Source organism: Cydia pomonella, chromosome 14 (assembly GCF_033807575.1).
Source record: "Cydia pomonella isolate Wapato2018A chromosome 14, ilCydPomo1, whole genome shotgun sequence".
In the NCBI taxonomy this organism is placed as follows: Eukaryota; Metazoa; Arthropoda; class Insecta; order Lepidoptera; family Tortricidae; genus Cydia; species Cydia pomonella.
The window spans coordinates 14,882,379-14,895,711 of record NC_084716.1 but is presented as its reverse complement, the minus strand read 5'-3'; the positions used below and the strand labels follow the sequence as shown (position 1 = coordinate 14,895,711).

General features: G+C 38.4%; 1 protein-coding gene across 4 annotated transcripts in view; it reads left to right on the top strand.

Moving 5' to 3' along the window:
* LOC133525034 (protein kibra) overlaps positions 1-11,762 on the top strand; it is a 94,269-nt gene extending 82,507 nt beyond the window's left edge. For 3 of the 4 annotated variants that reach the window (XM_061861235.1, XM_061861233.1, XM_061861232.1), the window contains 13 exons: positions 311-543; positions 692-793; positions 1,010-1,108; positions 1,704-1,821; positions 2,297-2,480; positions 2,921-3,074; positions 3,518-3,609; positions 4,198-4,343; positions 6,915-7,025; positions 7,875-7,985; positions 8,327-8,476; positions 8,855-9,046; positions 9,686-11,762. In XM_061861235.1, the coding sequence (XP_061717219.1) occupies positions 311-543; positions 692-793; positions 1,010-1,108; positions 1,704-1,821; positions 2,297-2,480; positions 2,921-3,074; positions 3,518-3,609; positions 4,198-4,343; positions 6,915-7,025; positions 7,875-7,985; positions 8,327-8,476; positions 8,855-9,046; positions 9,686-10,028 (2,035 nt within the window). In that variant the 3' untranslated portion in view covers positions 10,029-11,762. Of the gene's footprint in view, positions 1-310; positions 544-691; positions 794-1,009; positions 1,109-1,703; positions 1,822-2,296; positions 2,481-2,920; positions 3,075-3,517; positions 3,610-4,197; positions 4,344-5,234; positions 5,336-6,914; positions 7,026-7,874; positions 7,986-8,326; positions 8,477-8,854; positions 9,047-9,685 lie in introns of those variants that run through there. The other variant, XM_061861236.1, reaches the window with a different exon arrangement.
* The last annotated feature ends 1,571 nt before the right edge of the window (positions 11,763-13,333 follow it).

Genomic DNA, 13,333 nt, shown 5'->3' with positions numbered 1-13,333 from the left:
ATATTTTACCTCAGAACAGTCATTAATCATAATCATAACCTTAAAATTAACCTTTGCTTGTAACCTGAAATGATTCTGTTGTAATTTAGAGATTGAAACACATCTCAAAAGTTAACCAAAGTTGTTAAACAGACTTATTTTTCCTTATGGGCACGGAGCTAGCGAGACTTTTATTAATTGACCTAGACATGTAGTGCTACCATTAAATCGGAGCCGATCTTTTTTACAGTGATGTAGCCACTAACGACTGAAAAATTGTAGCTTCCAAATGATCAATATTATGAAGTCATATAATTCCGTTTACCCTTAGGTTACTCCGCGGAACAAGCTACACGGCCGAAAGCGCGACGCCCGGAGCCGGCAGCGGCTCCCAGCCCTCGCTGTCACCACGCAGCAGCCTGTCCTCCGCCAGCCCTCCGCCCCCTCCCCCGTCATACAGCCAGGTGGAGATGCAGAGGCGCCAACAGAGGGAGCTGGAGGAGAAGCTAGCGGAGATGAGGATAGGCGTCGCGGGACTTAATGAGATCACAGGCCTTGCGACAAGTAAGTTATTATCGTCTATTTCTTCACTCAGCAATTTGTCCTCTGAGCATGATGTACCGAACCTTGCCAGCGTTGTGACATTGTTTACAGTTGGCCAAGTTTGTAGCAGTTACACAGAGAGTAAAGTGAAGAATTGTTTATTTTCCAGTACCAGTACAACTGCAAGGCCCGGGTCGGCCTTGTGAGCCGCTGTCGCCAATATCAGAGACCCCGCCACCGCCGCTCTCGCCCAGGACTCCCTCATCTAGTGGTCAGTATCATACACATGACAATGGTTAGTTAGCTGTACCTAACAGTCCTCGTGCGAGCTCCAAGGAATCAATACAAACATACACATTCTCCCCACTTATCGTAAAAGGAACTCGTGTATATTCTGGTATACACCAAGTGCAAATTGTCAGTAAAAGGTTTCTTTCTATTTTTCAATAAATTATTTATAATAAGATCTTTTTTATTTTACCGACAGGTACAAACACTAGATCAGTGTCGGCAGCAGTAAGCGACGAGTCGGTGGCTGGAGATTCTGGTGTGTTTGAGGCGGCGCAAGCAGGCGATGCCAGCGCAGGTATGATCTTATTTGACTATTTACTTTGAAATTTCTGTACCGATTCCCTTTTATTTTACACTTATAACAGAATACCTAAAAATGCTCGGATTGAAGAACTAAAAATGTATTTGATCAGATTGTCATGATTCACTATTATATTTTCGCTTCTTGGTATCATTTAAAAAACATTTTTTTTTTATAAGACATATCTGTATTGGTAATATTGATGTGAGTATCTTTTTTACTAGTGTCAGAACGCCATAAACCGAAAAACTTGCGCTACTATAGAAATTCTAAACCAACGTGTTTAAGTACCCACGTAATAATTGTGTATGTTAGCGGTCGATCGTAATGTTCCTGTATAATGTTTTGACGTAAGTCACATTAAACTAATAGGTAGAATAGGTTCGTTAGGCTGCTTCGGATGCCCAAAGTGCAAACTGTCCAGAAATAGGAGCCCCGTGTTGACATAGGGAACGAGACAAAGATTTTTACATTTCACGATGTGCCTAGGAATTTCACGGTCTGCCTGGTCTTACGATCGGCCGCCGACATATATACTCTTACCATGTAGAGATTCGGGGTTATAATAACATTTTATATTCTGTTACAGTGAACAGTACGCAAATTGAGATCAAATTGCGCTACTGTATTGAGGACAGCGCGCTGGAGATCAGCATATTGCGGGCACGGAACCTCAACGCACTTTTCATTGATGTTGGCACTGAAGTGTAAGTTTATGTTATTATAGAAATAGTGTCTATTAGCTCTTTAGATTTACCGTACAAGTGATTACTAAACTAAGTAGAGACGCATTGTGAAGCGAGCTGCAAAATCGCCAATATTGTCATAATCGATATATTGTAATCGACATCCTATTAAGGAATTAATTCATAAAGTGGCCATGCAATTTTGCGGCCGGGTGTACCAATAATGTAAGATTCTATAACAATTTTAAATTTATAGCTATCCATCCGCTGATAATAGGCCTTTTACATTTCATGCTAACTGGCCCTTCCTTGGATCTTTTATATCAAATGAAGGGAACATTCTTACATTGGCAGTCAATCTTATAGGCATGCGTAATCACGACGATAGTATCAGTTTGTCTTTCGTCGCTGTCAAAATTGCTCAGCTGTCTAATGAGACAAAAAGAATTAGAGAACTGAACAGCATGATTCTAAAATGTATGTGTATTTATTACAGTGCGGTGCTAGGTGCCTTAGTAATCGGCGGTGGAACGTGCGGCATCACGTTCAGCAGCGCGGCGCTGCCGTGGCGCGGCACCACGCTGGCGTGGCGGCACGCGGCGCGCGCCCGCGTGGCCGGCGCCCGCGCTCTGCGGGCGGCCACGCTGCAAGTCAATCTCGTGTGCCGGGCTGAATGCTTGGTAAGTGTTAACATTAGATAACACTGTAACACATTCGGAAGTAGACATGATGTTCAAGCGTCACACCCATGGCGCGTCATTTCCGTAGCTTATTATTTTTGTGGTTTGTCTTTTACTTGGCGGGCCATTATAGATGATCATGATGAGACTGATAAGGCACTACACTTTCATTCCGATCGAAATGCTTAAACGGCTTTTCCTTTTTTTTATTGCAGGAGCATAGATTATATCGCCAGTCAGTTTGTAATGGAAAAGGCATTCTAACATTTTAATCTATTTTTGTATACCATGATGACAACTAGCCAAATTTGAGTATTCGGCTTCGCAGCCTCGAGTGCCATGTGAATTTCTAAGGCGAGAGCGATTCAACCTGACTCAGTCTCCATCTCCCCAACTCTCAACCGTACATAACCCGCAATGAGACTGATTTTCCTTTACAGGGTTGCGCCCAAGTGAGTCTAGCGGATTTCGACCCCGACGCGGTGTCCCAGAAATGGTACAACGTGTTGAGCTTCAGATGTATGAGGAGGGATGAGAGCTCGGATGAATCTACGGTGATATCTTCGCAGACGTCTACTCTCACTAGGAATAGAGGTGAGTTCACAATAATCAGCCTAAAAATGCCACCAGAAGAATAAGCTTTACCTTTATAACCTCCTTATTTGTGTTGGATTTGAATGATTTCTACCTTGGCAAGGTGGCTATCGGAAATGTTAACGAAAACTATAGTACTATAAATTTTAAATAATCATTTTATAAAGAGGAGTAATTTTCAGGGCATTAGTCTGACATCAACAGTAGCTAATATAGAAGTTTGTCTTTTATTTTTCACGTTTTAAACAATGTTTAATATGCTTTCGAAAGACTTGTTTTAGAATAACTCTATAAATTGGGTTAAATGCAATTATAAAGTTCATTTTCAAAAGCTCAATGACTTAAAGAATTCGCCTTTCAACTACCAATAAAGCCAAGTAAATTAGAGGGTTCCTGTTGTTTAGAAGAAAACATGGCTTAATTGGAATATCATTTGCTTTCAGGTCCAGAGAGTATGACCGGTGCGGAGTGCAACGTGGATTGCGGAGAGAACTCTGCCTCTGAAGATGAGGAGTCTAGGGAACCACTTAATCAGGTAATTCTTCATCATCATATCAGTACAGAGAATTTTACTAGAGGCCGGCAAGCTAATGCGTAATTTTTGAAATTGCGCTTATAAACATCATATTCTTATAACCTTCCGTTACGTACCGTTCATAAAAGATCTCAAAATGCTTTATCGCTTCATTTTTCATTAAAAGCGGCAGCTATTAACTAAATATTCCAGATATTACTATTACAAGGCATTGTAATAATAATATCAGGAATATTTAGTTCATAATAATTTAAAAATAGGCCTATGTCTAGCAGTAGACATTACGTGGGTCGTCACTTGTCACTTCCGTGGAAGTCATTACCGTGGAATTAATCGCGCTTTCTGATCGTACGAAAAACCTTCTATCAGTAGTTGGAATTCCAATAACTTCCACAGCAGGGATACCCATGGATCAGACATTGTGCACACAAAATAAAATCCAATAAGTATTTCGCTCCCATAAATTGTCACAGCCAAGTCGATGCGAACTTAGCGAAGATATATCCATAACGGTGAAATTCATGGAAATGACAAATAGGAATGATGATTCAGAACACTGTTATTTTAAACCTCAATGTTCTCCAACAGATAGTGGAAGAGGATTCCCTAGAAGACTACATTCCCGAAAACGAACTAGCGTTAGAAGAAGAGTACCTACACCCGTCCACGGCCGAGAAAGAGACGAATACTGAGTGCAACTTCTGCCCGGAGGGAGCGAGACAGCTGCATAGGAGGTACGTGTCGAGATATGATAGAAAGGGATGGGTTTTAAGGCTTCTGTGACTAATTTGGTGGGGTTTTAAATGTCAACATTCTTTTGGGTTTCAAGGATGGTGGTTCTATTTCGTATTTTTATTTACAATAATGTAGTTACGAACATTGTTGTGGGTTAAACAAATCTGGTTTCTACCACATGTTTACAGACGTAGTGAAAAGAAAAAATGTTTCTTTTAATGATAAATCAGAAATAAGTAAATGATTGTCACTCTAATATATTTATAAATACTTGAAATGTAAAATAACATTGCTTTTACCAATAAATGTCTGATTCTGATTCTGATTCTAAATGGCGGATTAAAATCCAAATGTTACTCTGTGTGTGTGTAAATGTTATATCAAAAAAACTATCCATAATATATATTCATTTTGATTTTATTATACATTCATAGAATCATATCATGATTTATATGATAATATTTTGGATAATATATAATTTAGGTAAATAAAATAAATTAATATTTGGGGACAATCTGACACAGATCGATCTAGACCCAAACTAAGCAAAGCTTGTACTATGGGTACTAGGCGACGATATACAGACGTATATAGATAAATACATACTTATAGACATAGAAAACACGCATCACTCAGGAACAAATATCTGTGTTCATCACACAAATGCCCTTACCGGGTTCGCACCCGGGCCCATCGGCTTCATAGGCAAGGTCCCTCCCCACTAGGCAAGACCGGTTGTCACATCAAATTCAAATCGAATTTGTATTAAGTAAGTAGGTATAAAATATGTAATAGTTGGTAAGTAATATAATTTCGGAATGTAATCCCAAATTAATATAGATTAAAAACTAACAAAAAGGTGGCGGGTACAGTAACAATTTACTCTGCAGATATCTGAAATGCTATCGGAGGGTGGAGGCGGACGGGATGCCCCAACACTCGGCCTTAGAGAAATAGATAACGACCGCCGTTGTACATAGTTTGTATATAGGTATGTTTACATTGTGGCACGGTGTGATTGCTTTTTACTTTGGCCGGTTTTCGCATATTGTGTTTTTTTTTTGTCTTTTTTTTTGTACAGGTTAGGTCAACATCATGTTTGCAAGGGCCAAAATACTTGTTAATGTCTGTATGTCTTGTCCCTTTTCAAATTGAAATTAATTTCTATCGCAACAGTTTCAGGTAACGTATGAGAAAATTACACTTATTTTCAAATATCGGCATAAGTAATATAGTTATTGTGAAAACTTCGCTGCGGCGATGAGATACTATTATAGAAAACATTATAAATATTCTGAATGAATATAAAAAAAGTATTCAAATGTTATCTTTTATTAACTAATTTGTCTCTTGAAACAAAATTTGCACACAGTTTCTATTAGGCATTAAAAAGTACTTTGACCCACAATCCAATGTTTTAAAAAATATATTTACACGCCTCTAAGATACTGACAATAAGGTCGTGTACATATATTATTGGACCCAATGGTATGTAAACATGTTTTTGAACTCGATCGTACCAGTAGAAATGTATCGTGTGTTACTTTTACGATTGCGATTGCACTGTAGCCTACTTAAGTGAAGACCTAGGTTCTCCTAGGACCTAGGTAATGCCTAATGCAAACAAGTATAGTTTTTGACTCTGACCCATGATTAATTTTCAGTATTTTTTACTTTACGTTTCTCCTAAAATAAAGTTGATCTAATAGTTAAAAGGAACTATTAAAAAAACTGATAACATTAGTAAGTTTTTACTATATAAAAATTTTAAAATTAAATGTAGCTATTAAATTACATAAAATTATCGCTGTGTTAAATAATAAATAACTGAGATTCAAATCTAGACAGTATTTTTCAAAACATTGCACTGAAAACCTATAATTTATTTGACAAATGTCAAAGTGACATAACGCACAGCTGATCCCATAAATTCCGTTCTGATATAATCTGGTGTCAAAACATTTGGAGCGAGGCCAAAGTATTGCATGTTTCGAAGTATTTATTTATACGTATAATCGCATGGACAGCATGAGAGGTGGCACAATGTGAATGTATCTAGATTTAACTGGATTTCACTTACTAACATCTGATAACAATCAATATTATTGATAGATTATTTAACCTTTTGAACGCCAAGAACACCTAAAGTCGTCGTTACGTCGTGCCCACAGCGCCAAGGACACCTATAAGCGTCATGGCGAACGCTGTCAAAGTAACCCTCACACTTACCAGTAAGGTTTACATTAGCTCCCTTGCGCTCGGGATCTTGGCGTTTTAGCGATGTTTGCATTTATGACATAAAGCGTTCAAAGGTTTAATGAAAATAGTGTCAATCTCAATATTACCTTACGTTACGGTTGAATTTTCAAAATTGAGTGTGTAATTTTTACGGGAGTTTATTTAACTTGTCCTGTTAGTATGTTTGAGTGTGGGTCAGATCTTGCAAGCAAAATTTGAACCACTTCCCACGTGTTTTTTATGTATTTAAAAGTAGGTTTAAAAATCTAAACATATCAATGATTGATTGTAAATCCATTTGATGACTTTTATATATTTTTTTCTTTTTATAGAAAAAGTCCACAAGTAAGCGCCACTCTGGAGGAGCCACTGGCCACGATCAAGAGGTCTCAGACCTTCTCTCCGCAGCCTCAAAGCATCGGAAATAGACAGTATATTTGCAGGTAATAAAATGTTTACCAACATTACACACCCTGAGGTAGTCTGGAAAGGTTGTGTCTGTTGCCTATATTTGCTAAGTTTTTTTTTTAAATTGTGAAGCTATATATTTTACACCTACATTGCGGTATTTCATTGATCCATTTAATTGGTTGAACCTCATTAGACAGCAATATAACGAACCCCAAGTGCAAGTTCTCACATGGAGACCCTTAGCATAATACATTATTAAGATTACAGTCGACATTACAACATATGTATTTTTATATAAATTTAGGAATTATCACCTGAATGCGTTCGTCTATATTATTCACTCTATGTTTTTAGTTTATAAATTGCCTATTATTTTAATCCCCTCATAAAACCTAGCAATTTCTTACTAAACAATTTGAAATAGAGTCAAAGACAACTTTGTAGCCACAGTTAATTTACTGCCATCATTCGACACAAGATTAACACTTAGAACGCCATTTGACTTTGATCCTTATCCTTTCTCTGATATGTGTTTAATGTGTTTATCAAAAAGTGGCGGTATATAATAGATAAACGGCCAAAGGTATGGCGGCATCGTTTCAAGCGATGCCGCGATGGTGCCATTTTTTTATATTTCACAAATTTAACTCCATATCATTGAAAGAATAAGGATCAAAGAACATTCTAAAAGTTTTAATCATGTGTTTATAAATGGCAGTAAATTTACTGTGGCCACAAAATTCTCTTTGACAATCCACCTTTATTACAAATTCTCTTTGCTCTTACAAATAAAATAATTTTGTCTCTTTCTAACAAACATTAATGCCAAAATGACGGATAGGGACAAACGATTAACGGTTGACAAAAATGTATATTTCCAGACTGAACCGCTCCGAGTCGGACTCGTCCATGGCGTCGCGCGCGCGCCGGCCCGCGCCGCCGCCCGCCGGCATCCCCTTCGACCGCAGCGTGCGCGAGCGCCGCTCGCTCAGGTAACACTTCTACTGTTCACACACACCACACTGACATTTTAACACAAGTTTACATTAAGTTTACAGTGTTTGTCTATATAAATATCTACACATGCCTGAATTGTGTTTTTCTCTCTTCCTCATCTTAGCGGTTTTCCTTTGCATTCAAAAGAAACGTGGAGTCCATTTTTGCCAACCTTATCCCATGAATTGCCGCAGGAACTGGTTTTTATGAAAACGAATGCTATGACTTTTCAACCCTGAGAGAAAACTAAGATATAGGCATAATATTCCCATAGCTACGCTGCTGAAGATCGATGGATATGTTAAAATTGTAACTAATTGTGTTTTCCTTCCGCTAGATGGGGCCGCGTAGCGGGCGGCGCGGCGCGGCGCACGCGCACCCGCAGCGCGCGGACCTCGCTAGATCTCGCACTGGATCTCAGCGCGCAGCATACCAAGCTCGCCGACCTGAGAACCGAGATCGCCCACTTGAACCAGCTTAAGAAAAGGTACGGTTGATGACGCAATTTTTCAGTATTAATTTTCTTGCAAACAGTTCGCTTCAATCTCTCGCGTTTTGAACACATCTTTTAATTACTTTAACAGGTTTACCGCGATTAAGTTTCATAATTTTACTTTAAATCCAACGTTTTTGCCAGCTAAGTTGCAGGAGCTGTGGTCACGGAAGACCTCAGTCTAAAGAAACGCATCACAAAATTGATGTTTTTTTAATTGTAATATATTGAAAATACTCATAAAATTACAGTTATGTTAAATTGTAAGAAACAAATATTTATAGTTACTTACTACAAACTGCAAGGATTTTTCTTTTTCGTTCGTAACACCCTTATCAATATTATAGTAAAATAACAAACATGAATTTCCAGACTAGAGGAGGCGTGCGCCCGCGGCGACCCCGCCATCGCCATGTGGGTGGCGGAGGACGAGGCGCTGCGCCGCCTGGTGGCGCCGGCCGAGCCGGGCCGCGCCGCCAAGCTGCTGCACCGCACGTGCCGCGAGATCTACCGCCTGCGCAAGTCGCGCCAGGGCGGCCGCCGCCCCGACCTCGTCACCTTCAAGTGAGTGACTCACTTCCGACCGACTTCTATGTATTTTGTCTTAAGGTGTACTGATTAGGGGTAAATCGTGACTTGAAGTACCGTTGAAGGAAATCTCGCCGGCCGAATCTCATAATTTTTTAAGTGAGTGATACTTTGGGCATGTTCAACGTATTTTGCCTTGTGGCATACTTATCTAGGGTAAAATATGAGCCAAACTTTTGTTCATGCCCGAACCGACGTCGTTACTTTACATTGAGTGCACACTGATCAATTACTCCTGTTATCTTCGTAGTGTTTTGCTTTATGGCGTACTGACCTGGGGTAAAAACGATGACTTATACTGTAATCGTTTTAATCAAAAGTAAATCACACCATTCACACTTACTTTCATTTAAGATACTATAATCTAATAATTAAAACAGCCTATTTGACTTCGGTTAGTTTCATAGTATTACGTCTTATGGCAAACAATTCTGGAATAAAGTTAATGATAAAATCTATTTTTTTTTTCTAAAAGAGATTGTTAAACTTGAAATATCCTATCTAAATGTGAGCTTTACTTTTCAGTCTCTTATTTGTAGAAGTGGCAACTGTAAAACTCACATCAACATATCTCAAAACTATGACCAAGAAGCTAACGCAGCATTTTCTTTACAGAGAAAAAATGGCTTTCTTCACCCGCCCAAAATCGACCGTGCCGGTTCTAGACGGGGAGGCCGAAGAGATCTCGGAAGACGAGTGGGAAGAAGAGCTCGAAGAACGCCGCACTCCCGACGGACGCTCCTCCAAGACCTCTTACGAACTTCGTCGAGACCAACGGTGCAATGACGTCAGGGAAGAAAAAACGGAAACAACGGAAGAAGCGGCGAAAGACACTCAAGAAGTAGTCGAATGCAAGAACCCCTGCCTGAATCGGCTAGAAGCTGTCCAGGACCAGGAAAAGACTGAAGAAGATAGGTATGAATTTGTTGTAGATCGAGTTTTAGGTGTTCAAGTCTGAATGTATGGATCGGTAAGTGTAAATTGATTTAGAAGGTCCAGAATGGATGTGTTTTTAAGAGTATTCAAATGGTTATTTTATGCAACGTGGCAATATGAAATTATTTTATAATGGATTGTATAGTTGCATGAAATAATTAGTTGACCCTTGAGTTGTAGGAAAGATCTTCGTAAGAAAGTTAGGGCACCATATAAAAATAATAATATTGCAAATTTGTTCTGTGATTAATATTGCCTATTGAGATTTCTGGAATGAAGACTGACGAAAGATAAGCTATTATGTATTATTATTGGAAATCTGGTTATAGATGCGTTCGTCCATATGAAAAATGGCGTTAAGTTTGCTCTAGAATGCATTATAATGCCTTTCGCCACAAGGACGGACGGACACTAAATAGTATCGTGCAAAGTAGAGTGCCATACAGATGAATCTTGAAGAAAATATGTATGTATAATTTCTATACATTTAGATTCAATTGGTATAAAAGGAAATAAGTTAATGTCTTTTACACCAATGGAGTATAATCGTATGTATATTAAAATGGACCTTATGTATTGTACAAAAACGTGCCTTATTATTGGTGCCTTGGGAGACTTGTGCCATAGAAAGGCATTGTGGGGGTACAAATAGTTGTATGGAGAGTCACAAAATATATGCCAAACATTTTAATGTAATGTAATTAGACGGTATACGGCGGTTATGCGACTATTTCATTTTGTAAATACGTAATGTCTTGAAGCGATGGCCCACCGAAATAGTTTGCTATTGAATGATATAGGTAGTTTTCCACCGAAATATACGGAGTGAATAAATGGAAGTAGGTTATTAGCGCTTGCGTGACAGATCCTTACATTTATTGCACTCAAATTGCGTATAACAAACGAATATTCCCGAAATTATAGGAGTTTTATAGCATGCGTGCGTTGATAACCTACTTCTATGTTCACTATGTAATATGATTTGAAAGGCCAAAAATGCTTTTGTAAATACAGGCTGCATATTTGTTAACATTTCGCTTCTCTTACAGCAGTGAGAAGTTTGGACAAAAACGTATCATTTTCAAGAATACATTTCATAAACGAGGAACATTTTAATCGTATTTTCCAATCTATGTTTACACAATGTTTTTTTTTTGTGTCAAGAGAAGCGATTTGTGTTTGGAACTTGCCGAGTGGACGCGTTTCTACGTGCAATATTGAACGTAAATTTTATATTTTATTTAATTCCACTTCTTTGTTTTATACTGAGATCTGACTCACACGGCGTTTTTATTTAAATTAAATTTTAAACGTGAAATTGAAACGTAGATTATTGTAATTTATCAATTAGGTAACTTACTTTTATTTGTAAATTTTGTATTATAGTAGTTATTATTTTGTAAATAGTCTGAGAGTAAATACTTCAAGAATTTGCATATCTGTATTTAGTGGTTTATGAAATATAATTTTAATTGTTAGCAATATTATTCGATGTTAAGTATTTTTTATAACATTAGTCTACTAGATCTAGTAGTAATGTAATTATTACATTTTTGTAAAAAATGTATATTTTATATAAACATTTACGCGGAGTTTTATACATACTTTTGTATTTGTTACGCAGGTGAATTTGGATTTGCCAAATTAACATAATTAAGTCTTGTTTTAATTCTTCCATTACAGAAAGGGTTGATCATATTTTGTAGAAGCTGACTCAGGTCGATATCGGAAGTGAAAATATAAATGATAAATTAATTATTTTGTGTTTGACTCTATTTATAACCACAATACACCCCAATTAGTAGGTACCTAATCATCAAACATTAATAATTGAGAATCTTAAGCGGAAAGAGGATGGCCGTTTCTCCTTACAAACACAGTCCCCATTTTACTCTCTGAATATTGACATTATGGAAAATATTTTGATATAATATCATGTATATTAACCGTATGCCCCTAAGTTTGACTCTTTTAGATTCAATAATCATTGTAAAAAAATTAGAAGCGTTAACCTTTTCAACGCTTTTCCACACGTGTCAAGAAATGCCATGGACGCCAAAAAGTTAACTGGTGAAGAGCGAATATGAAGCTTAACTGACAGTAGGAAAGTCGCTTTGACAACGTCCGCCATAGCCTTTTTAATGGTCATTGGCGTCGCGGGCACGACAGACGATGACCGTTTTAGTGGTCTTTGGCGTTGAAAAGGTTAAACAGCTTTCATACACATTTTTAAACGCTTCTAACTCTTATAATAATAAAAATTCGAAAAAAAATCAAATGTAGGGGCTTAGCTGTGGTTGATAATCAACAAATCGTGTCAATGTTTCGTAATATCCAGATAGGAAAATGAGTACTGAGTTTGCATGAACAGGCGATTTCGCTATTTCGATGTCTCCGTATCAGAAACAGCTTGAGCTTGTGCAAAGTACAAACACAAAGTTATTCTTGAAACCTCTTTATCGCCAATAATCGTCACATCAACGTTAAGTATATGGTGAAGCCATATGTGAGTTGTGAGCTGCCTAATTTCAGCTACAGTATATCGACAGCGCGACCCACAACTCTAACAATTACGCTCGTCTAGCTTCACCCTAAATTGTTATTTAAAACCATGGCGTTGCAAATATGAAAAGTTTCACTTTCACCCCGGCGGGGTGTAGAAATAATCCTTATAAATAGGTTATAGAAACTCAACTGTAAGTAGGTACTTACTTAGGTACATAGCACAAGCTGCCTTACTTCAAATTGAAGTCTTCTGATACCATACGCCACACTAAGCACGATCTAGACGCTATATGCACAACTTTTATACTACCTGAGACCCGCTAGGCGGGTTCTCTGTTCGTAGATGCTTTTCGCTACTTATGGGTTTTCCCGTGTTATCCGTGGCTATCGCTCGTAGCGCGCTGGCAGTAAATGTGTTAAGGGTTCTTGGTGTTCAAAGGGTTAAGAATGACTCGAATTACGTATGGTGTGAGATGTGAACACCGTCCCTTTTGACGGCTATATTCCCATTTGTGCCCATCCCATGAGAACGGGGCTCCTCGGCAGACACAAATGGGAAAATGCACCTAGTCCCATCTGTGCTCAGCGGGGACAACCAGGGCGGTCACAGATGGGTTAGCTTCATTCCCATTTGTCATGTCCATGTTCACGTGGGGCGGGGCAAACAGGAATACATCGTTCCATGGAGTTATAAGCGACCGCAGACTCTGACCACGCTAAGTTTACACCGACTTCTCAGTGACAATAGTGGGGCAGTGGTGCTACAGCTACAGTCCTCCTTTTGGTCATTCTCGGCTCCGTTCGGCTCAGCATTGCTCCGAG